We start from the raw sequence: 26240 nt of genomic DNA on the forward strand, positions 1-26240 counted from the left end.
GGTTGCATCAAAGCATGACGTTTGGTACCCGGTCATAACTGCCAGCAGTTTTAAAGTGGATGTTCCAGTTATGTCTCTTATGAATTACGTAACACACCAGTACACAAACACCACGTAAAATTCACCACACAACACTTCCCAAACACCACACAAAACTGCACAAACAATACAAAATACACCACACAGAACTACACAAACACCACACAAAACTACACAAACAATACAAAATACACCACACAAAACTACACAAACACAAAACTACACAAACAATACAAAATACACCACACAAAATACACAAACAATACAAAATACACCACACAAAACTACACAAACACCACGCAAAACTACATAAACAATACAAAATACACAAACAATACAAAATACACCACACAAAACTACACAAACACCACACAAAATACATCACAAAAAACACACACACAAACACCACACAAAACAAGTCCTGTTGGGGGTCTGCAATCTCTGATTGCTTTTCTTTTGTTTGGTTTCTTGCTTTTGATTTCTTCTTCTTTGATTCTATCTTCCTTTTTTTGGACTTCTTCCTGTTTGATATCTTCTTTTTTCTCGTTTTTAGCTCGCCTGTTCGAAGAACAGAGAGCTATAGCGATACCCCTGGCGTGAGCGTCAGCATCAGCGTGAGCGTGAAAATGTTAAAGTTTTTGGTGCAAGTTATTTCCTTTCTAATGTTTTTATCCACCACACTATTTTTTACTGATTACAATATACAAATACATATTGTTGCGAATTCGCGCCCGCCGGCGTGCGAGCGGCCACGAAACTCGAATCGCGGCACGTCGCCCACCGGACGGACAATTCTGTGGTGACCCTCTCAGACTAACGCCGGGAGCTAGTCACGGGTGGGACTTTCGGCCTCACCACGATCGTGCCAATCGGCCCCCGCGTGGGATAGGGTTGTTCGCCAAACTCGACCTACCTAAGTACCCACGCGGAGGGTAGACCCGGCGATCGCACCTCGCCGCAGGTAGACTCCGGACACGGGCCACTTAAGCGACCCGTTCCGTACTATCGGGATAACCGAGCGGTGTTATCGTCGGCCTCGACGGTTCCGATTAATTATCGGGCATATTAAGCCCACTACCAACCCTTTACGTGAAGCAAGATGGAGATTCAATAAAAGAAAAGACGAAGCGAAACGGGAAAAACGGTTCAACATAATGCACATTTATTCCGCGACGCACGGAGAGCACATATATGCAATTACAACAATTATGCACCAAAAGCAGATGTAACAAAAAAAACACAACAATGCAGATCTACTACCGACTACGCGTGCACACGGCAACACTAACACAGTTTTACTTTACAGACGGCGCCAACAACACATTTACTCAAAAGCAAAATAAAAGGGCCACCCTCAAAGACAAGGGGGCAGACGGCGCTTGTGGGCTGCGAGACCGGGTGGATCCTGCCCGTGTCTTTGTGATGATCCGCAAATGTGGCGGCGCGGCGGTGCCCCAACTCCGCGCTCCTTCGTGGGTTTCGTTGGCACTGCTTGGAGTGGGGTGGGAACGGGGCCCCCCTTTTCGCACTATCTCAGCGCGGGGAAAAAGGGGGAATTGTTGATGCTCTGGGGAAAGAGGATAGCTGGCTTGCTTGGGTCCCGCGACGAGCGACTCCACTGCGAGCTCATCGCCGACCGCCGTCTACCTTGCCTCGGACCCGAGCTTTCCGGTCCCCTCCGCAATTCTCCTCAGCCGACTGCAGCAAATCACCTCGACCGCGCTCCAGGCTCCAGGCTCCAGGCTTCCTCTCTCTGCAGCTCCCCGACAGACTCCGACCTCCGACAGACTGACTCTCCTCCAGACCCGACTTGACTCTTCCCAAACCGACTGCCGCCGCCACACTCTGCCGCTGCCACACTCTGCTCTCCAAAACTGACTTGACTCTTCTCAAAACTGACTGCCTCGAACTCGCGAAATTCGCCCCGTGCTCGGCGCTTTATAGTCCGGCAGGAGAATCCATATGCAAATTTCTGAATCAGAACGAGCTCGGGGGTGGAGCCACGCTCGCCCATTGGACGGAGAAAAAGGGGCATGAGTCTCCCCTGATCCTCGAATTTGCATATATCGATTCTACACCGACGCGCCTGGAGGCGGGGCCAAACCGCCCCACGCTTGCTTATTGGACGGATCAGAAGTGGGCGTGTATCATTCCTGATCCGAATTCTCCTCTGAAAGGCCGCACTTTGCACCCGCGGCTCGGCGCGCGTCCCGCACGAGGCCAGGACAGCCTGATGCTCGGTGCCCACAAGCGGTGCGGGAATGGCCGCAGAAGGAGAGGCGAAGGTGGTGGAGGGTTTAAAGTGGTGGTCCATGGCCATGGTGACGTTTGGAATGGCAGTGATGCGATGTTTGCGGGAGCGAGTTGTGAAGGTAAAGGTCGTGGCTGTTGGCGTCGTTGTTGTTGTTGTGAAGCGGCGTTGCGGTTGGTGGTTGTTGTGTGATGGAGGTTGAGACGTGGTTGGTTCAAAATAAAGATAGAACAGAAAAACGGCTATCTTAAAGGGTCGCATTTATTCTCTCTAAACAACGGGTTTGGGGCTAACTACACATGTACTTACAGAGATATCTCGCCTATGGGACCTGAATGGTGGTTTGCGAATTTCCTCAACCGCAACAATATATTGCTTTAAAATTATTTCGATCAGACTTCACTGCAATGCTTTATAAAAAATATTATTAGACTAATCTTTTCACAACGATAAATGTATAAACAGGTGAGCATTGGGTGGCTTTGACACCAACTCTCTGGTTTATCTTCCCTGACTTCTTGTTTTGTGATTTCTTGTTTCGTTTCTTGTTCGTTGATTTCCTTGTTTGGTTTCGTCTTTGATTCCCTTGTTTGGTTTCTTGTTGTTTGATTTTTGTTTCTTGATTACTTTTTGAGATTTTTTTTCCATAAAAAAGGCTGAGGCCATAAAAACCTTTGTGACTTTGAAAGAGGGATAATTGTTGGGGTGCATTGGGCAGGAGCTTTAGTAACAAAGGCAGCGAAACTTGCTGATGTTTCACAAGCAACGGTGTCTCAGGTGATGTCGGCATAGAACTCCTTTGTTTACTTTGGTGATGTACGATGCAGGTGGCGGACGCTGTGGTCCGGCCCTGCGAACCCCAATCTTCCACTGAACGACCCATTCACGTTTTCCCCACCGATACAACCACCGGGTTTTGCGACGAACATCCTCCGTCTGGAGTTCAATTTCCCCCTGAGCTTTTACCGCATGGAACTGGGCGCTGTTGTTCTGTCCGGTATCCCGGTGAACCTTATGCAACCAAAGAAGAGCAACAGTGAGGAACTTGCTGAGTCAGAAAAACTTCGACAGAAACAAAATAGGATGGAAAGAAGGAGAAGACGAAATATGGTTAAACAGATGGAGGAAGATGAAGAGGAAGGGAAGCTTTCCCCCTTCACCAATAATGGATATTTTGACCTTTTACCTTTCGAGGTGAGCATGTGAACCCCCACTCGTCATCTTTTCTTTTTTAAAACTTTGTTTTTCAGATCACATCATCTCATTGTTTGATTTCAGTATGGTTTCAGACGATGGCATCAACATTGAAATGGCTGTCCAAGTCTGTTTGTGTTTGGAAACCTTGTTGGCTTCACTCGTGGTTACCTGGGTTGTTTTAATGGTTACTGGTTTATCATTTGATGAACATACTTGACTCTCTGGACAGTGACAGTTGGTCAGGTTGATGCACTGAGAATGAATTCGATATTTTTTTTCTGTCTTACTTCCACGACAGATTATCGAACTTATTTTATCTCACCTGACACTCCCTGAGCTGTGCTGCCTCGCTCAATGCAGCCGTACCCAGCGCGACTGCTGCTACAACCCAGCCTTGTACAAACACCTGGACCTCAAGCCTTTCTGGCCATCTCTATGCGAGGAGGACCTTCGAGCTTTGAAGCCTCGTCTCACCCATGTACGCTCGCTCGGTCTCTCATGGACTGGAAACAATGGAAGATTCAGTCCTATGGTCCTTAAAAAGTGAGTAATTGAATCCAAGGTTAGTAATTGATGGCCTGGATTTCGGTGAACCGTCTGGTACAACTTTGGCATTCTTCAGCTTCTATGATTTTGGGATATTTGGTCATTTTCTTGATTTCTGCGTCGTTTGTCCAAAATAACTGCGATGAACACGTCAATTAGCAATGCCTTCTTCTCTTTTTCTTTTGAACCCAAGTATCATATCTGGTCGCAACGCTTTGTTTTCGATGTTTACGCACGATGGGATCATTAGGTCGTACGTGAGCGGCACTTCAATGTTTACAATGATTGCTTTTGGTTCATTTTTCCCACAAATTTTCTGCAACTGGATTATCAAATTTTTGCTGATGTGCCAGAGGATTACTTCACAAACTCTGTTGTGTCGTTGTGTGTACAGATGTTCTGGCATGAGTTTTTTTGTGTTCTGTCACTAAGCGTCATATTGTTGTGGGCTGGGTATTGGCTGCGAGCACGACCGCTGGATGAAGCAGTAGAGTCGGCTCCACCGAACAGCCGGAATCTATATCGTTACCCTCGGATAACTCCGAAGGTACGGCTCCCTTACTGGACCGTGAATCGTCAATAAATCAACCGCATGGGCACAGGGGTATTTGCCAAACTTCAAAATACCTGGAGGCCCACGTGGCGAGCTACTGAGAATTCACACCCTCGACGGTACTCGAATAGGACGAGCCATATCGTAACCCGAGCATAGACAAATACCCAAAAGAAACGGACCCAAGTGGTCTTTATTCGGCTCTCCAGCCACGGAGGATATGGCTCGTCCCATGCGTAACCCGAGCGGATGCTTTCCGAGGTCCCGTCGGTCCAAATGCACAACTACCGCGGCAACGGCCTTTTTAATCCACCAACACGCACCGTGCTTAGCCAATGAAGGAAAGGATAAAAACGAGCTCAAACATTCAACAATAGGAATATTTATTTACAATAGGTGGGAAGGGGACACATAAAGAGCAGAGTTAAACCGACTATAAAGAATGCGAATAATGTACAGCAAAAGCACTTTACCAGTTGCTACTTAAAGACGGCCCACAGGACACACAGACGCATGGACAAATACCCAAAAGAAACGGACCCAAGTGGTCTTTATTCGGCTCTCCAGCCACGGAGGATAGTTCGGCTGGAAGTCAGGACGGCTGGCTACCTGGGCCGCAAGCGCGCGGCTGGACGTCCACCCCTTCCCGGAGCTCTGGTCGCCAGAAGACGGACCAGGGCAGCCAGACGCAGACCAGCGCCAGCGACGAGATCAGGCCAGACCAGCGTCGAGCAGACCAGACCAGCGTTGAGAGATGCGATCCGAGAACCAGACCGGCGCCAGCGACGACAGATGAGATGAGATCTTAGCAGCGACGAGATTAGATGAGATCAGAGTACCAGACGCTCGAGCCCACGGGACCAATCTCTCCCTTTCGACCCGACCACACCGCTCTTTTTCTTTGGGGGGGGGAGGGGCCTCCTTTCCTGACCACTCGCCTCCTGATTGGTCGGACCCATCGCGCGATTCCCTGGCCGTCCTCCATTGGACAGGCCCATGGTAGGCGGGGCAACTCCCACCCTTCTGGGCGAAGTCCCGAGCGGAGGCGTTTGTGGCGACGTCCGCTCCTTGCCGATTGGCGAAAGATGGACGCCATGCCTCCGTTAGACTCCGCCCACGCGCTCGCTTGCTGGCGAGCACGCGAAGAATGTCGCGAGCAGAGTGTTGTTGCTGTGAGAGCGAAGATGGTTGTCGGTGAAGGTGATGTAAAAATCCTATTTATCAAAATAACTCACAGCGCACGAACATTTAATTCCCATAAGACACAGGGGATGGATTCTAACGAGAAACACACACTTACCGATATAACTGAGCTACGGGGACCTGAATGTTGAGGTAATAAACTTCCAGAATCACAATATATTGTTGCGAATTCGCGCCCGCCAGCGTGCGATCGGCCGCTCGACTCGAATGGCGGCCGCCTCGCCCACCGGACGGACAATTCAGTCGTGACCCTCCGGGAACTATCGCCCGGAGCCAGTCACGGGTGGGCCTTTCGACCTCACCACAATCGTGCCAATCGGCCACCCGCGTAGGATAGGGTTGTTCGCCAAACTCGACCGACCTAAGTACCCACGCAGATGGTCGAACGGGCGATCGTACCTCGCCGCAAGCCGACTCCGGACACGAACCGCTTAAGCGGTCCGTTCCATGCTATCGGGATAACTGAGCGGTGTTATCATCAGCCTCGACAGTTCCGATTAATTAACGGGCGTATTAAGCCCACTACGAACCCTTTACGTGGAGCAAGATGGAGATTCAAACGAAGGAAAGGACGCAGCGAAACGGGAAACAATTCAACATAATGCACTTTATTTACACGACACACGGAGAGCACACATATACAGTCAAACAGTCAGAATGCACATATATCTATTTAAAACAAAAACAACAATGCAGAGCTACGACCGAATACGCGAACACACGGCAACACTTATACAGTTTTACTTTACAAGACACGGCGCCACAAGATCCATACAAAAAAACCCTGAAAAGAAATGGTGACTTCCCTTTGGGCCGTCGAGTCCCTCTCCTACGTCCGTCGACGTGGTCGGGCCTGGCCGCGACTCCGTGCCCAAGCGTGGTAGGCGAGGCTTCTCCGGCGTGCCTCGCGCCGGCACGTGTTGGCCGCTCGACGCCACGGACGGAGTTTTCAGCGCTATCCCAGGGCGGATAGAAGGGGAGGGAACGTGAATGCCAGAGGTCGGGAGGGGGGAATGGCGGACGCTCCTTCCTGCCAGCGGGGTCTTGGAACCGCACCACAGCAGACCAGGCCAGCGGCCACCAGCAAGAGAATAGGACGAGCGAGCCAGAAGACAGGAAGAGGGCAAGAGCAACCACCAAACCGCTCCGCCCGTGTCCGACTTTTTATATCCCCGGAGCTCCGCCCTGATGCTCCGCCCCGTTCTTTGCTCCACTCCCCTTCGAGGCGCTTCGAGAAAGGTCTCGAAGAGGGGCGTTCCTCCTCCCTGGCCGCGTCACACCGCGCATCCACCAATCGGGCGCCAGCTGCCCCACCCCGCTTCCCCTCCCTCTCACCAAGCGCGGAGAAGAATGGCGCGAAAAACAGGCGGAAAAGCCCACCGAGCGTCCTCTTTGGTTTTTGTTTGAAATAAAAGATAGAAAAAGAAAAACGACTGACTCAAAGCATCGCAGCCCGAATAAATCACATTAATTCCCTCTAAACAACGGGTTTGGGGCTAACTACACATGTACTAAAGAGATATGTACTGGATGTACTGGATGTACTGGATGTACTGGATATTTTGACCTTTTACCTTTCGAGGTGAGCATGTGAACCCCCACTCGTCATCTTTTCTTTTTTAAAACTTTGTTTTTCAGATCACATCATCTCATTGTTTGATTTCAGTACTGGACACATGTACTGGATGGTGGTTTGCGAATTTCCACAGCCGTAACAATATCATTCTCTTTGCAAACCCCACCTCCACCCTTCATCTTTCTTTTCTTTTTTCCTCCTCCCCCCCTTCCCCTTCTCTTTCACTCTCTGTCCCCTCCTCGCTCCCCCATCCTAATAACATGCAGCACTCTCCTCCCACACCTCTGTAGCTCTCTCGTTGTCTCTGTTTGTCTATAGTTGTGTGTGTGTGTGTGTGTGTGTGTGTGTGTGTGTGTGTGTGTGTGTGTGTGTGTGTGTGTGTGTGTGTGTGTGTGTGTGTGTGTGTGTCTGTGTGTGTCTCTTTCTCTCTCACGACTCCCTCACAGTGAATAGCAACGTTTGGTGAGGTTGTCCTTTTTCGCTCTCCCCTCCTCCTTCCGAGCTCCCCCTTCTTCATCCTCTGCCTCCTCTCCCCTCTCACCTTACACCTGCCTCCGCTCTCCCTCCCTCTTTCACCCCGCCCCCCACTCCTTTTATTTTCTCTGTCAGTGAAGCGACGCGTTCTATCTGCTCGTCATCAATACATGGCAAAAAGTACGCACTTGGCCAAAACCTCGTGTTTCTTTTGATAACAACAAGTCGCATATAGTGAGTCATTAATACTTCAACAGATATGGTCCCGTTAAATGGGATATGATCATTTGATATACACGAGTGCGCTCATTAGTCCATTGGACCAAATTTTTATTGGTCTTCACGGCCTTGTGGCACACCTGCCTGCTGTACTGCTGTACTGCTGGAGCATTCACTTGCTTTTCACCAAGCCCAGATGTGCTTTCCTTTGGCCATTGTGGGAATTATACCTTCGTTATTATTGTTGACAAATTATACTTCCATTATTATGATTATTGTTGGAAATATTATTTGTATTAATTAATATATGCTTTGTTGCAATGTTATTGGCTTTCTTTTTTCCTCCTCCACCGAAAGTGAAGGAGGTTATATTTTCACCCCTCTCTGTCTGTTTCTTTGTCTGTTTGCTTTGTTTGTCTGTGTTCAGGATAGCTTAAAAAGTTGGGGACGGATCAGGATGAAATTTGGTGGGTAGGTTGGGTGTGAGACAAGGATGAACTGATTATTTGTTGGTGAAGATCCGGATCCGACTACTATAATTTTTAAAGTGATTCTTCACCGGTGAGAGATGGGACCAAATGATATATAGCAATATCTCATAAAGTTGTGGATGGATTCGGACGAAACTTGGTGGACACTTTGGGTTTGAGACAAGGAAGAGTTGATTCAATTTTGGTGTAAACCCGAATCCGGATCCAATAGGTTTTTCAGTGATTCTTCACCATTGAGAGACAGGGCTAAACTAATATATAGCATGATATCTCAAAAACCTGTGGACGGATTCGGATGAAACTTGGTGGACAGTTTGGGTGTGTGACCACGACAAATTGATTCGATTTTGTTGATGATCTGAATCTGGATGTGGAGACGAGAATTATTTTATTTTGAAGTGATTCTTCATCATTGAGAGAGAGGGCCAAAAACGATATTTCGTATGATATTTCAAAAATGTATAGGGCCCGATATGTTCTCGTGGATCAGGCATTACGTGGCGGAGGCATGTGCTCGACCGATTGCCCTTCTAGTTTGTTTTGGAATTACAATGCGTGCCATGTTAGGACCGATTAAGCTGCTCGATACACCTTAACTTGGCATGCATTTAAAACATGGCAATTCCACCGGGTTCTTTGGAGCTAATTAGCCGAATCAACTCAGTCTTCATAATATTGGCGCTTCACAGTCCACATTAGAATGCTCCAGTAGAAGTGCACCAAAAACATGTCACACACACACACACCTTATCCATTTCGCAGTCTTAAAGGTCTACACTACTACAGGACCGAAGAGGTCTTTTGGGTCCTCAGTGTCTTTTGCATGCTCTGCGTATTTTGGGTCCTCGGAGTCTTTTGGCCCCTCGGTGAAGAAACTGATAAACTTTGTTTAAGTCAATCCATATATTCAGTGACAGTGTGAATACTTTTGCCATGTTTGGCTATGGCTTGGAAATGAACAACCAAGCCAGCCAAGTCACTTTCACACTCAGCAAGCACTCCAACAAAATAGTTGATAAGGAACGGCTGGCTTGGCAAGCGATTACCGATCTACGATCAGGAACTTAAACATCCATGCACCCAGCGATGCCCAGAATATCAAACAATGTCCGAATTGGACAAATGAACACTTAATTTTTAGGAGTCGGCTGCTGATAAGCCCTGCACTGCTGATAAGTTGAATTCCTGAGTTTAAATTTTGTAATTTGGCTCAGATTGAGGGATTGTAGAGGTTATGGCATGTGTGGAAATGAAATGAAGCCATGAACGCTGGAGTTTCTGGGTGTTGATATGCATAACAATTTACCCAGTGATTTGGAGATATGATGATCAGGCATTCAATGATATGAGTGAGGAAAGTGAAAACACCCCAGTGAGGGAGAGTGAGGTGACTAGCAATATGCCTTGATAAAGGATAAAACACCAGGAACGTCCAGCGTTCGTGGCTTTGTTTCATTTCCGCATGTGCCATAACCTCCACCATCTCTCAATCTGAGCCAAATTACAAAATTTAAACTCAGGAATTCAATCAAATAAGGCTTTTAATTATCTTCCAAAGGGGTGTTTTAATTAACCCAAACACCCAATTTACCAGTCATGCAATTCCTTTGAGTTTTCTTTGTTTGCATGCAAATTTTCAGAGCGCTAGGTTTCTTGATTTTGGAGTTTGAGGAGACACACACACAATGACTGACTGGCATTTATCATTATGGAAGACGATAGATCGTGAAACACCCTGCAATCCGATCATCATGTAATCAAATCATTCTCATTTGTTGGAATGCGAAAAAACATTTCACTCAAATATCTCCTTTCGTCAAATTATTTCCACGACATAGAGGATGCAGAATGCCAACCAAAGATTTTCAATGAAGTCGTGTCTTCAATAGGGGTCTTTATCCCCCAGATATGTTGTGGGTAGCTTTCATCCTTGAAGAGGTGACAAAGCCCGGTATTGTTCTGTGGTGGAATTACTCGAACCTCCATTGGAATCACTCCAGTAACTCCAGTCCCAATGAGAGTTGAACCATTTATTCACGTGCACACGGAAAAAAACAAATTCACAGAGCAACACCAAGATGAGGTGTTGTGAACTTCCTTCTCTCAGAGATCTGTTCACAATCCTCGCTTTTTATTGCAAAATTATTTGCACAGAAAGGGGGAAAGAGGGGGCATGGGTCGGACAAAGAACAGTGCACGTTATCTTCATAAAACTACATATCACTCAATGTTCCTCAGTCTCTTAATTTGCAGAACACCATATTTGCTTTGTGTGCGAGCAATAGGGGTTTTTATCCCCCAGATAACTCGGGGGGCAGCTTTCATTTTTGCAGAAGCAACAACGCCCTGTATTGTGTCAAACGTGGGTCGATGGAAGTTGGTTTCGAAGTTTGTCTTGTCTCTCACGGCTTTGTTTAAAACACGATCCCAATGTTTCCTGCACTACTTTTTCAGTTTCCTGGGTGGGTGGTCGGAGCACCTACTGCACATGGACCTGGCCAACTGCCATTGGATCACAAACGAGTCCTTGGAATCTGTAGCCATGCTCTGCCCAAACCTTCGTGACCTGAACCTGTCGTCATGTGCCGGAATACCACCCGGAGAATTCAGGCAGCTCTCGTCCTTGCAGAGGCTACAACGCCTCGTCCTGTACCGAACACGAATCAATGTCAGCTCTTTACGTAGTTTATGTTTGTTTTACTCTCTCTCAGCTTTGTCGTTGATAAAACCATTGTAAGTAAATCTTGATTTTTTTTTAATGGCAGTGTGAAATCTACATGCTCCCTTCCTTTGCCCCCCAGGCAAGTGGATTGAAAGTCAAACGCAGATGGCATGAGAAACATGACACCAAAATTAAATACAAGGAACATGTGAAGCTGGAATTTCGTACATTTCCCATTTACTTTCCTTCCATAGCCCATTGAGCTCGGCAAGGTCGATGTGGCCTTGATCGCACCTTTCTTTAATCTACATTATCTACTGCCTGTGAGAGATTTTTGCATCTCCATGAGATTGCAAAGGAGATTGCCAGCTTAACGTCACCTCCATGATACATCACCCCCCCCCCCCTGCTGGCAAGGTGCCACAATGCTTTTTAGATCCTCAGACTGGTTCTTCGATCTTGAAACGACACGAAGCATTGCATTCTGAAATAAGCTAACAAATTGAGTGTCTCTCTTTCGTTGTGCTCCGTGGATGGGAAGGGGATTCTTTTACCAATGTTAAAGGATGACATCGTACTCCCATCTTGTTTCAGATGGAGAGTCTCCTGTCGATCACTTCCAAGTGCATAGAGTTGAGGCATCTCAATCTCGGCGACTGTTCTGAGGTACTTGCACCTCTTTGTACCACCGCAGAGGTGTTTTGCAGTTAAACTATAGTCCTGCATGATTGTGAAGACAAACTGATTTATTTCCAGCTTGGGATGAGTTCATCTGATTTGTTGATATTTTGTTTCCTTGTCACATAAATATAAACAGTCTATGTGTTGTTATGATTAATCACGATAGGCTGCAGGCGTTGCTTATCCCTGCATCTCATCCATGGTTGCGATTCATACAGTAAAAGATGCCTTTTGAACCTAAATCACTGCAAAAATATTGGAAACGAGAGCGAAGTCCATGGATCGCCTTCTAAAATCCCCCACGCTCCCCCTCCCCTCCCACCCCAAACGTAAAGTTGAAAGATTTCACAAAACTCCACCAGGAATAACAATATCAAATTTTGATTGAAATTTTTTCCCATTTTGACCTCTGTGACTCAAACTTCCCATTCTGACACACGAACTGGGGAACAAATCCAAAAAAAAATTGTTGCATATTTCATGCAACTTAGATGTACAAAGTTTAATTTAAAGTATTAAAATTACATTTTTTGGTTGTTGACCCTGCCCCAGAGGGCGTGGCGAAAAATGATTGTTTTTGCACCTTCTTGCCATGTGTTGATCACGACCAAGTTTGTTGAGTTTATGCCAATCTGTTTCAGAGGAGATAGTGTGATGGGCAGACAGACAGACAGACAGAGAAGATGACAATACCCGCCTATTTTTTTCAAAAAGCTTCAGGATAAGAAAGCTTGGATAATAGCTTCGATAATCATAGCTCAGATAACAGCTGAGATAATAAAGCTTAGATCAGAGCTGAGACAATAATAGCTTTGATCATAGCTTAGATAATAATCGCTTTGATAATAAAGCTTAGATCATAGCTTACATAATAATAGCTCAGATGATACAGCTTAGATAATATCTTAGATCATAGTTTAGATAATAAAGTTTGGATAATAGCTTTGATAATAGCTAAAATAATAATAGCTTTGATAATAGCTTCCATAACAATAACTGATATAATGAAGCTTAGTTAATTGCTTCAATAGCAATAGCTTTGATAATAGCTAAAATAATAATAGCTTATATAACAGCTCAGATAATAAAGCTTAGATAATAGCTTAGATCATCATAGCTTAGATAATAGCTATGATACGAATAGCTCAGATAAAAGCTTCGATAATAAAGCTTTGATAATAGCTGAGGTTATAATAGTTCAGATAATAATAGCTCAGATAATGAAGCTTGGATAATAGCTTTGAGAATAATAGCTGACATAATAATAGCTTGGATAATAGCTGACATAATCAAAGCTCAGATAATAAAGCTGAGATCATTTGCTTGGATAATAATAGCTTCGATAATAAAGCTAAGATAATAACAGCTTAGATCATTGCTTAGATAATAATAGCTTCGATAATAAAGCTAAGATAATAGCTAAAATAATACTCGCTCAGATAATAGCTCAGATAATAAAGCTTAAATGATAGCTGAGATCATAATAGCTCAGAGAATAGCTGAGATAACAACAGCTTAGATAATAATAGCTTCGATAATAAAGCTTAGATAATACCTGAGATAATAATAGCTGAGATAATAGAGCTTACATAACAATAGCTGAGATAATATCGCTTTGTTAATAGCTTCGATAACAATAGCTTCGATAATAAAGCTCAGATAATAGCTTAGGTAATAATAGCTCAGAAAATAATAGCTTCGATTATAGCTTAGACACATTAGCTTCGATAATAATAGCTTACATAATTATAGCTTCAAAAATAAGGCCCAGTTAATAGCTTCGACAACAATAGCTTCAATTATAAAGCTGAGAGAATAGGTTAGAGAGTAATAGCTTAGATAATAGCTAAGATAGGAACAGCTTAGATAATAATAGCTTTGATAATAAAGCTTCGATAATACCTGAGATAATAATAGCTTTGATAATATAGCTTAGATAACAATAGCTGAGATAATAGCTTCCATAATAATAGCTGAGATAATATAGCTTTGTTAATAGCTTCGATAATTAAACTTCGATAATAATAGCTTAGATAATGGCTTACATAAAAATAGCTTATATAATAATAGCTTGGATAATAAAGCTGAAATAACAGCTGAGATTATAATAGCTTACACAATTATAGCTTCCAAAATACAGCTCAGTTAATAGCTTTGATAACAATAGCTAAGATAATAAAGCTTAGATATTAGTTTTGAGAATAATAGCTTAGATCGTAGCTTCGATAATAAAGCTTAGATAATAGTTTCGATAATAATAGCTTCGATAATAGCTAAAATAATACTCAGATAATATCTCAGATAATAAAGCTTTGATATTAGCTGAGATCATAATAGCTTAGATAATAATAGCTTTGATAATAAAGCTTAGATAATACCTGAGATAATAATGGTTTCGATAATTTAGCTTCTTTAACAATAGCTTAGATATAATTAATAGCTTCCATAATAATAGCTGAGATAATATAGCTTCGTTAATAGCTTCGATAACAATAGCTTAGAAAATAAAGCTTAGATAATAGGTTCGATAATAATAGCTCAGATAATAATAGCTGAGAAAATAATAGCTTAGATAATAGCAAAGACAATAATGGCTTCGATAATAATAGCTTACATAATTATAGCTTCGACAATAAAGCTGTTAATAGCTAAGATAACAATAGCTTAGATGATAGCTAAGATAATAATAGCTTCGATTGTAGCTTCGATAATTAGGCCTCAATAATAGATTCGACAATAATAGCTTGGATTATAGCTAAAATATAAATATCTCAGATTATAGCTCAAATAATAAAGCTTCGGTAATGGCTTAGATCATAATAGCTGAGATAATAGCAAAGATAAGAATACCTCAGATAATATTAGCTCCGATAATAAATCTTAGATAATAGCTGAAATAATAACAGCTGAGATAATAGCTTATATAATAAAGCTTAGCTAATAGCTTAGATAATAGCTGAAATAATAATAGCTTAGATATTAATTGCAGAGATTATTATAGCAGAGATAATAGCTTAAATAATAAAGCTCAGATAATAGCAAAGACAATAATAGCTCATATAATAATAACTTAGATAATAGCTTAGATAATAATAGCTTAGATAAGAGCTTACATAATAATAGCTGAGATAATAGCAAAGATAATACCTTCGATAATAGCTCAGATAATGAAGCTGAGATAATAACAGCTGAGATAATAGCTAAGATAATAATAGCTTAGATTATAACTTTGACAATAATAGCTGAGATAACATTAGCTCAGATAATAAAGCTTCGATAATAGCTTCGATAATAATAGCTTAGATTATAGCTTCAATAATAATAGCTTTGATAATGAAGCTGAGATAACGGCTTTGATAATAATAGCTCAGATAATAAAGCTGAGATAATAGCTTATATAAAAATAGCTTACATGATATAGCAATGTTAATTGCAAAGATAACAATTGCTTGGACAATAAAGCTTCCATAATAGCTTAGATAATAGCTGAGATAATAACAGCTCAGATAATAATTGCTGAGATAATAATAGCTTCGATAATCTTCTTCTTCTTCTTTCGGCTGCTCCCGTTAGGGGTCGCCACAGCGGATCATCCCTTATGATCCGCATAATGATTTGGCACAGGTTTTACGCCGGGTGCCTTTCCTGACGCAACCCTTGTCGCCTCTTACGACACAGGGATATAGTACACCTATTCTTAACCGGGGCATACACCGGGCAAGGTACACTGGTACTCACTTCACCGACCTCAGAAGGATGACAGGCTCAGTCAACCTCCTGGTGTGTATTAATTCAAGCGGTCAACGGGGCTTGAACTCAGGACCTTTTGGATCCCAAGCCACTACTCTAACCACTACGCCAACACCAGGCTATATTAGCTTCGATAATAAAGCTCAGATAACAGCTGAGATAATAACAGCTCAGATAATAGGTAAGATAATAATAGCTCAGCTAATAATAGCTTTCATAATAGCTTCGATAACAGCTTATATAATTATACCTGAGATAATAGCGAAGATTATAAGGCTTAGATAATATAGCTTCGATCATAGCTAATATAATAATCGCTCAGATACTCGGAAAGATAATAATAGCTCAGATAATCGGTTAATATAATCGGCTCAGATTAATAATGATATTCTTACGAATTTCTGGCCTGTCCGGCGTGCGATCGGCCACATAACTCCAATCGCGACGCGTCGCCCACCGGAACGGACAATTCAGTCGGGACCCTCCTGTAACTACCGCCAGGAGCCAGTCACGGGTGGGGGTTTAACCTTGCACGATCGTGCCAATTGCCCAGCCGCGCAGGATAGGGTTGCTCGCCAAATTCGACCCACCTAAGTACCTGCACGAGTGGTAGACCGGGCGATCGTACCTCGCCGCAGGTCGACTTCGGACACGAACCACTTAAGCGGCTCGTTCCGTGTTGCAGGGATAACCGTGCGGAGTTATCATCGACCTCGACGGTTCAGACTACTTATCGGGTGTTTCAACCCACTAACAATCCCTTACGTGATGCAAGATGGATCTTTCAAACAGAGGAAAGGACGCACGAAACGGGAAACAGTTCAACAAGCAAGCACCTTTATTTCACACACATGCACGTATGTACAGCCATGCAATCAATGCGGGAAAAGCAAAAGCACGACCACCGACTATAATTATTTACAACACTTAAACAATTATACTTGGCGGGACTCGGCGCCACATCATTCATTCAAAATAAACAGGAAAGACCTCCCCATAGGCAAGGAGGTAGACGGGGTCCGTGGACCGAATGTGCACGGAACCTCGAGGAGCGGCCAAGTCCAAGAGACCAAAAAGGTCTTACCCGCGTCTTCGTGACTCGATGGCGGGCAAGCCGCAATATCCGCGCAGCTGCGCCCCAACTCCGTGCCCCTGGCGTGGTCGGTGAGCCCTCTCCAGCGTGCTCGGTGCCAGCAAGGTTGGGTCGGCAGCACGGTTAGGGTGGGGAATGAACGGGGCCACCGGCACTATCTCAGCGCGGATGGGGGGGAATTGTTGATGCTCAGGGTCGAGTGAGAGGAATGGCTGGCTAGCTTGGTTGCTTGTGAAAGCGAAGGTGGCTCGATTCCAGCGACGAGACGAGCCCAGCGACGAGACGATCCCAGCGACGAGACGAGCCCAGCGACGAGACAAGCCCAGCGACGAGACGAGCGACCCCCACACTACAACTACTCCAGCTTCGATGACAACCTCCGTCTTCCCTCGACCAGCCCCGCGAGTCGCCTTGTGCTCGCGTCTTTATAGACCGGAGGAGGAGCCTGTATGCAGATTTTAGGATCAAAACGCGATTGGAGGCGGGGCCACGCCACCCTCTGTTCAACCATTGGCGTGGCAAAAAGGGGCGTGAGCCTCTTTTGATCCGAGTTCTCTCCCGTAAAGAATCCGCATTCATCGCGCTTGGAGGCGGGGCCATACCGCCCGACGCTCGCCCATTGGACGGAGAAAAAGGGGCGTGAACCCTTCCTGATCCGAATTTCTCCCTGAGAGGAACGCATTCGTACCCGCGGCTCGACGCGTTTGGCATCAATTACCGAACGGGCCCTGGACAGCACGACGTTTGGTGTTGACTGGTGGTGTGGTCGATAGTTGTGGAAGGAGAAAGGCGAAGGTAGTGGGGGGTTTGCTGTGGTGGTTTGGTGGTTGGCGGGCGTCGTTTGGGAATGGCGGTGAAGCGATGTTTGCGGGATGGAGTTGTGGAGGTAAAGAGGCAAAGGTGGTGGTGTTTGAGTTGTTGGCGGCTTTATGGTCCAAAATAACAATCGAGAAAGAAAAATGGCTAAATCAAAGCGTCACAGCCCAGATGAATCACACATATTCCCTCGAAACAACAGGTGTGGGCTAACTACACATGAACTTATCGATATATCTCACCTGAGGACCCTTCATGGTGTATTGGGAATTTCCACAGCCGTAACAACATTAATAGCTCAGATAATAGGTACGATAATAAGAGCTCATATAATAGCGGAAATAATAAGAGCTTAGATCATAGCTGAGATAACAGCTGAGATAATAATAGTGAGGATAATAATAGCTTAGATAATTGCTCAGATAATCACAGCTGAGATCATAAAGTTAAGGTAATAGCTTTCATCATAATAGCTTAGATTATAGCTAAGATAATAACAGCGAAGATAAAAGCGAAGATAATAATAGCTTCGAAAACAGCGAAGATAATAATAGCTGACATAATTTTTTTCAAAAAGCTCAGGGATAAAAAAGGAATTAAATTTTAATCAAAGCTCGTGCCTGAAAGAAGAAAGGAGACGATGACTGTATGTTTGTCGTACACTGCCGCTGATGATATATTTGTTGGACATTTGTTTGAGTTTGAATGTCCCATGTGTTGAAGGATTCACAGAAGCATTTCCTTCCCCTGCAGCAATGGGTGTCATGATGCATGTTCCTCGTCTTTCCAACCTCAGGTGAAACATCCCAACACGGTTTTACTCAGTCTGGCCTCAAACTGCCAACAGCTTCGCTCGCTCGATATGTGGAGATCCACTGGGCTGACGGAGGTCGGATTGGCACAACTAACATCCCGTTGCAAAAATATTGAGGTACAAAGAGGTGGGTTTGGGGTGGATTAACAGGGGTAGAAATATCGAGTTTTTGGTTGGGGCAAATTAAGACATGGTTGTGAACAGCTGTTTTCAAAGCCTGGAGGGAAGAATGGGAATGAAGAGAGTGTGAAAGTTTATTCCAAAGGCGGGAAAAAAGAGGAATGAAAGAGTGCAGGTGAGCAGTGATTCGTGATTTTGGTAGTTTTACCAGAAGGTAAAACGATTTGTTAGGGTGGCGGACCTTTAGCACCTTGTGGAAATATGGGGGGGGGAGACATTGCAGACAGAGCAGGGGGGGGGGTAAGACAGGAGAAGAGACGGCAGAAGACAGAAAGACCACCGACCTGCCTGCAGTGAGAGAGTGAGGGGCCCAAAGACTCAGCCTGACCACAGGAGATACCATTGATCCGAAATGCATTGATTTCCACAACGTGAAGCCAAGAAAGGTCAGAGGCAGGAGCCCCAGCCCAGAGAGGAGAGCAATACTCCATCAGGCTGCGGACGAAAGCTTTGTATGTGGTCAGGAGCTCAGGTGGGCTGAAGAAGGACCTTGCACGACTGAGGATTCCCAGTCGGCGACTGGCTTTGGAGGCCTTCAGTTTACGTTTTGTATCTTTACAGTGACTTTAGTTTACGTTTTGTATCCCACTGATAGACTGGATTTCTATTCGTACCTGAAAAAAAATGTAATCGGTTTGTTCTTGTCACCGAACCGACTCATCCACAAAGTTTCGTCCCAATCCGTCCACAACTTTTTAAGGTATTTTGTTCACAAACAGACAGACAGACATGGGTGAATACATTACTTCCATCCATCTTCGGTGGGGGAAGTAAAAATCTTCTCTGAAACAGCAAAACAGATCAATGCAAAACCTTACAAGTTTGATCGACTGTGCATGTGGAAAGAAAGTTTGATGGCTAGAACGTCATCGATAATGTGGTTTGGCAGACATGTTGGATTTTAGCAAAAACCTTTAAAAACAAATTCTCCTCTCAAACCGCCCAACTGATCGACGCCAAACTTTAACTGTGTTATCGAATACCCACGGGGATTAAAGCTTGAGAACTAAAACATCACGTGTTCTGGGAGCCATATTGGATTTTAGCGAACACTTTCCAAATTCATCTTCTCTCAAACCACCCAAACGATGCACACAAACCTTTACGTCTGTCATCGACGAGACTTGTGGATTAAAGTTTGAGAACTAAAACGTCATCAGTCACACGGTGTGGCGTCCACAGTGGATTGTCGGAACATCTTTAAAAAACGATTTCTCCAAAACCGCTTAACCTATCGATGCAAAACTTTACAAACATGATCCAATACCATTGCTTCCTGCAGTGTGAAAACGATCATGTCATTGGTCACATTGTTTGTTTGGCAGCCATATTTGATTCAAAAACACACCTCATCTGATCAATGCAAAACTTTATAAATGTGATCGACTTCCCAATTTGAGGCAGGTTTTAAAGTTATGATGTCGCAGGTCATGTGGCCAGATTGAGGCAAAACTTCATATATATGATCGACTAACGATGATAAATAAGGTTTGAGACCAAAAACGTCAAAGGTCACGTGTTCGGCAGCTCTTTTGGAATGAAGTTCAAAGGTTTAAAAATATTCTGTCAAACCACTGCACCAATTGATGCAAAACTTTAGGTGTATCATTGAGTACCGATGACGATAAGAGTTTGATTACAAAAACGTCACCAATTGAGTGGTTTCACAGAAAAATATTTTGAAACATTTTCCTTCAATCCTCTCTCTCTCTCTCTCTCTCTCTCTCTCTCTCTCTCTCTCTCTCTCTCTCTCTCTCTCTCTCTCTCTCTCTCTCTCTCTCTCTCTCTCGCTCTCTCTCTCTCTCTCTCTCTCTCTCGCTTTCTCTCCAAAACACGAGGACCAGTTCCGAGCTTCTCTTTCCTCCCAGGATCTCACCTTTTTCCATCTCTTTATTCCATCTTTTTTGCATCGTGTGCTTCTGTCCTCTTCTTCTTTAAATATCTTTTTTTCCATCTCAGCTCATGCGAGCCACCTCCTTATTTGTGCTAATCCGAGGGTGGCGGGTCCACGATGCAGCCTGTGGAAAATGCCGCTTCATTCTGAGTAAACTTTCAATGCAGCCTCTTCCCTCCCTTCACGTGCCTGATGCAGCGATGGGAGCCCCCCGCCCCCCTCCTTGCGCACAAGCATTCAGTTGTGCAATCTTGCACTGTACCACGCCTGCGAGATATGCCACACCCCAACATGAACGGGAAAAGCGCCTCACCTCGTACCACAAACATGCATGTGAGAATGGACACAGTCCCATGTGGTGAAGGTAATCCGATCGCCCGAAGGATTAACCACCACAAACGGATTGAATGTGCCAAATTAAACAATGTGCGAATGGAGGGAAAACGGAGAGGGATTCCGCCGGACTGAGGGACGGCTGCGGGGCCGAAGGTAAGAACGGTGGGGTGAAGGAGGGATTGTCAAAATGATGTTTGGTGAATGGGAGGTAATTGGTGGAGTGAGAAAACCAGAGGGGTAGTAATGGACCGATGGGGAAAAGGAGGGATTATTGAAAGGAGTGGAGGGGATGGGCGGTAAAGGGGTAAAGGTACCAGAGGGGTAAAGGGAAATGGACCGATTGTGTGAAGTAGGAAAGATTGAAAGTAGTCGAGGGGGAGGGAATGGACCGCAATGGAGGTGAAGAAAGAAAGATGGAATGGAGCAGAGAGGGGGGGAGGAGGAAGACATCACCCTTCTCCCCCCGAAAAAAGACAACACTCAAACTAAGCAACACATTCTTCCACCCCCACCCCCACGCACACACACTGAGCCCCTTACCGCTTGACAAGAAACCAAGGACTCTACGCAAATGAAATGACGAATAACTAAAATAATTGATGAAACAACCCATCCTCGGGTCACCGATGTGTCCATGTATGCTGTCCTTCAGGGTCAGCTTCCAAAACTGTAACATTTTCATTAACTGTGCCACCGAAGGTGGATGAAAGTTATGTTTTGGCCCCTGTCTGTCTGTCTGTCTGTCTGTCTGTTTGCTTGTTTGTTTGGCTCTTTGTTTGTTTCTTTGTGAACAAAATATCTCAAAAGATTGTGGAAGGATTCAGACGAAATTTGGTGGAGAGCTTGGGAATGTGACATCTACAAAATTATTAGATGTTGGTGAAGATCCACATCCGGTTCTGGATCCTCGAAGTTTTTGAGTGATTCTTCATCATTGTGAGATCGGGCCGAAAGCGACATGTAGCAGGATATCTCAAAAAGTTATGGACGGATTCGGACGAAACTTGGTGGATGACGTGGTTGGTTAACAAGAACAAGCCGATTAAATTTTAGTTCATGTCCGAATTCAGATCCGGCCTATCAGTGGGATACAAAACGTAAACTGATCAGCATGGTGGAGGTACACTCTCTCCTGAGTGCCCTTCCAGTTTACACAGCATTTATCTTATGACTTTCAACAACCAACTCTCCTCCTCTCATGACACCCACTTCCCTCCGCTTTCCTCATCGTTTTTAATCCCTTTCTTCCTTCCAGTGTCTTGATCACTTAGAATACTGAATGGTTTTGTTGGGCTTGTTATTTTGTAAAGTTATATTTTTTCGGAAACACTCTGGTGGCCATAATGCCTCTCGAATTGTACAATACGGGTCTTGAATTAATATGAAGTTAAAAACTGCACGTATTACTTATGTTGATTTAATTGTTTCACACTCAAACTGTTCCACACAGGACCTGGACCTTGGCTGGTGTACGAATGTGCAGGCAGAAAGTGGTGTTCTCGTTGAGATGGCGCGAGAGCTGCCCAGACTGCGCCGAATGGTGTTAACGAATAACCACTCCATCAGCGACACTGACCTCGAATTGCTCGCCAATTACTGCCCTTTACTGGAGCAGCTCGACATACTGGGTACGGTAATTGAGGAGATGATGGAACTGATGTGGATGGATCCAAGAGGGTCACAGAGGTTGCTCGATGTGGAAGGAAAATATAAATTGCAAGTAGAAACGAGAACAGAACTTTGTAGAGTGTGTACCTCCTCCAGACTGAACCGTTTACATTTTGTCGTCCACTAATCGGCTGGATCTTCATCCGGACATGAACCAAAATCTAATCGGCTTGTTCTTGTCACCGACACAACTCATCCACCAAGTTTCATCCGAATCCGTCCATATAACGTTTTGAGATATCGGTTTTGACCCCCGATCTCTCAATGGTGAAGAACCACTCAAACAATTCTCGTGTCCGGTTCCAGATCTTCACCAAAATTGAATCATTTCCTCCTTATCGTCCTGGTGGATGTATGCGCTCCACTGAGTGCTGTTGTACTGTAGTTTAGTACTGTGTTAACTGCACACCAAAGCTCCAGATGACTGTGAGCTATTTTCACCCTTGTTTGTCATTCATTGGAGCGATTATATCTGTGTGCGTGTGGCAGGTGCTTCACAGGTGACCCCTCAAGGGATTTTTCACCTGCTCGATACCTGTCGGCATATGTGCTTCCTTGACGTTTCTTTCTGCTTCCGGGTGAGTGAGGAGATGGCCGCCCAACTAGAACATCGCTTTCCACACGTCTACATCAAGTATACCAGCTAACAGTGAGGTCACATGACCCGTTCAGGGCCGCAAACACCTGAGGATCACTCTGATCCATGCATGAGAAACCGATTGTATCATGTCGGTGATGATCGTCCAAATGCTGAACTTAATTAGAACCAAAGAGACAAGTGTCGTGTTGTCATCACGTTTATTAAATGTGACGTTTTTCGAATTTTTTTGAAAAATTTGAGATCACCTGAAAGGATGACTTTTTGTTTATCAATATAATCTACCAAACGTTCAAATTGATAAACTTTGTGCCAATAAATGTTACCAAACTCACAACACCCTTTTTGGAGTGTTATTCTTTCACCTTTCACCCCTGCAGATTTTGACAACAGATGCAAAGGCTCTTTGATGGATTTTCATCATGGTCCAAGGTTCGTGGAGGATCTCAAACACAAATCGTGCACACACATGCAGACAAATACACGAGACGACATCGGACAATTTCGCACAGACGCAGCCGCTGAGCTTGGGATGAGGTAACTTCCCGAGGGCACTGCCATCTTTTATGACGTCACTTTACTCCCCACACTCCACAAGGCAGTTGAGAAGAGATTTACCTCCTCATCACTGATTTCAATGGATTTCAAAGATTTCCTCCTCATCATGGGGAAGTCCATATTTCCTTGTGCATGTTGGTGACAAATTAGCATGGGAGCAGATCAAGGTCGTCCTGGATTGAGATTGAGGAGTCACACCTTGGAAGACCAGGCTTGACTCAAACACACCAGCTGCGTGTACTCTCAGATTATTTGTGCAAATCTCAACTGTCGTCTGTTCTCCGGTAATGAAAGAAATAATTTGCTGTTCTGATTGGTGCACAGAAAAATCCAGTACCCGTTGGTAATAGATGTTATAAACCTTCATCTCAATCATCGGGTCATTTTCGTGAATGAGGAGGTCGTTCGGACCTCACGTGCTCCTTCTTCAGTGCTGCTTTTCCTTGTAGTACATCATGATATACATAGATCCTCGTAGATCTGAAAGAAAAACTGGATTCATTTCCACTTGGTGGTGACGTGTGCGGGTTCATTTACACTGACTGTGACGTGTGCAGGTTCATTTACTGGACTACAAGAGAGAAGTTCGTCCGGCTGTCTGACGTCATTTTTTGAAGAAATGGCCGAACGGATCTTCGTCAAACTTCCAGAACATCATCAGTGGGTGCCAGGGAATGTTTTAGAGAAAATAATTGTTTGAAATTTTTTTTTAATTTTTTGGGGGAATTTGTTTTTTAATCGCTTTTAAATGCCTAAGCTTTGGTAGCTTTGTCAAAAGTAACATTAAATGATCCCTAACCCCATTACTTCGTGGATGTCGGGAAGTGTTTTAGGCCTCCCACAAAAAAATTAATTAAATATAAAAAAGCAACAAAATTTGATTTCTTCAAAATACTCACAGGATGAGAACAGCAACGGGAAACGTGGGATACCCCGGCGAGAATCCCACAAGAACGGAGTTTCAAACAGTCTCAGAACCGAACGATGTTTTGGAATTCTTAAAGATTTCAAACATCCAACGGACAAAAAAAAACTTCAAAAGATAAAGGAAACAATCCAATCTGTTAAAAAGACAAAAATAACCACAGAACCATATCTGTAGTTTTCCTTGGGTTGGTGGGATGGCTCAGAGGGAGGTAGGCAGGTCGGTCATGGCACCTCGATTGAAAACAACTCCAACACTGAGGCTTTGTTTTCTGTAAATGTTCATCCTCGAGATCAGGTTGAAAGTCCTGGAGGGAAGAATGGGATTTTCAAATCGGATTTAATGAAACTTTATTTTGGAGCAGGGTGGGAGGGGAGGGACACACAAAGTCAAGGCTCACGGAAGAGCTTGTCCACTGAACGGACCAGGATGCAACAGAACAAAAGGTACAGTGGAGAGAGGGAGGGAGGGGGCACAATCCTGGATCCTGGAGGGTCGCCACTTCGACACATGATACCAGCAAGCTGGCACTCATTTTGCCGACCTCAGAAGGATGACAGGCTGAGTCAACCCCACCTGGTATTAATTCAACAGCCAATGGGATTTGAACTCAGGGCCCGAGGATCCCAAGCCCGCACCTCTCACCATAAATCCAACACCAAGCACAAATATAGTATCGACTGATCGAATACCCCCGGAATATTTTTCTTTTTCCTTGTCTGTTTTGGTTTGTCACGTGATTGACTGGTGGGGACTATCCCGTCGAGAAACGGTGACTCGACAAGCTTCGTGATCACGTGGTTAGCTTCTCCCAAACACCTCGTGCCCTCGGCTCGTGCACCACAGCGTACCTTCCTTTACCACACTGTACTTACAGTACCAGACGGTACAGGATGACCCGAGAATTATCCGGTGAAGATCACAAAGAAAACGCCCCGGGATTCATGAGCGGCTCCGATGGAGGAAACGCGCTCGGTCCGGGAGATTGTCCCTTAGACCGCGGGTCCATGGTCGGTTCACCCGAGGATAAGGAGTCCGGACCCGGTACTTGTTACACCCCCCAAGGTACAAATCCCCATCAAGTTTGGGGATTAATTGTAAATGGGAATCCCATCCATGTTATCCTCCCATGTGGACATCTGGGATACCATGTTCCACCTCGTGACGTCATCACGATTCCTCTTTACTCTTGTTTACACCAAATCAGATGAACATTTACTCTCTGTGTTGGACCCCTGCACCGGCACACCATGGCCTAATCATTTTGAAGACGAGAGTGGGATCTTCGACCTGCCCGAGCAAACACCGGCTGATGAGACAAGCGACTCACCTCTCCCTGCAGGTGAAGGTACGCTCATTGATTGAACCAACACCTGTCCTGTGAATCACCAGCATGACAGTTTATAGTTTGTCCGGTATTTATCAGGGGAAAGAAAGTTCAAACCTGATGATGTTTCCTTCCGATCATTCACTACCTTCACCACTACTTGGGAGCCTTTTTGACCCCCGACCATGAGCCCGGCCCCCAATGGCACAGACGCCATTAGGCATCAGGTGGCCATCCCCGGGACAGTACGACATTATGGCCATGCTGACGTGAAGGCAGGATGGGGCTCAACTCGTGTCTTGGGAAGCGGCGGCAAATGGTGGAGGATGTGGCATGTGTGCAGCGTGAAAAGGTAGTCCATCAGGTGAGGGGTGAAACAGAAAGGATTC

The 26240-nt window shown here is 44.8% G+C and overlaps 1 protein-coding gene across 2 annotated transcripts in view; it reads left to right on the forward strand.

Annotated features, from left to right (window-relative positions):
- LOC147006620 (F-box/LRR-repeat protein 4-like) overlaps nucleotides 1-23378 on the forward strand; it is a 28219-nt gene extending 4841 nt beyond the window's left edge. For both annotated transcript variants that reach the window (XM_085868385.1, XM_085868384.1), the window contains exons 3-9: nucleotides 3118-3484; nucleotides 3786-4030; nucleotides 11004-11217; nucleotides 11806-11877; nucleotides 18348-18482; nucleotides 22226-22403; nucleotides 22933-23378. In XM_085868385.1, the coding sequence (XP_085724511.1) occupies nucleotides 3118-3484; nucleotides 3786-4030; nucleotides 11004-11217; nucleotides 11806-11877; nucleotides 18348-18482; nucleotides 22226-22403; nucleotides 22933-23090 (1369 nt within the window). In that variant the 3' untranslated portion in view covers nucleotides 23091-23378. The remainder of the gene's footprint in view (nucleotides 1-3117; nucleotides 3485-3785; nucleotides 4031-11003; nucleotides 11218-11805; nucleotides 11878-18347; nucleotides 18483-22225; nucleotides 22404-22932) is intronic.
- The last annotated feature ends 2862 nt before the right edge of the window (nucleotides 23379-26240 follow it).

The sequence above is a fragment of the Eptatretus burgeri genome, unplaced genomic scaffold, assembly GCF_056783735.1.
Source record: "Eptatretus burgeri isolate ZD-2024b unplaced genomic scaffold, Ebu_testis_v1 Ebu_testis_scaffold_3160, whole genome shotgun sequence".
NCBI lineage: Eukaryota > Metazoa > Chordata > Myxini > Myxiniformes > Myxinidae > Eptatretus > Eptatretus burgeri.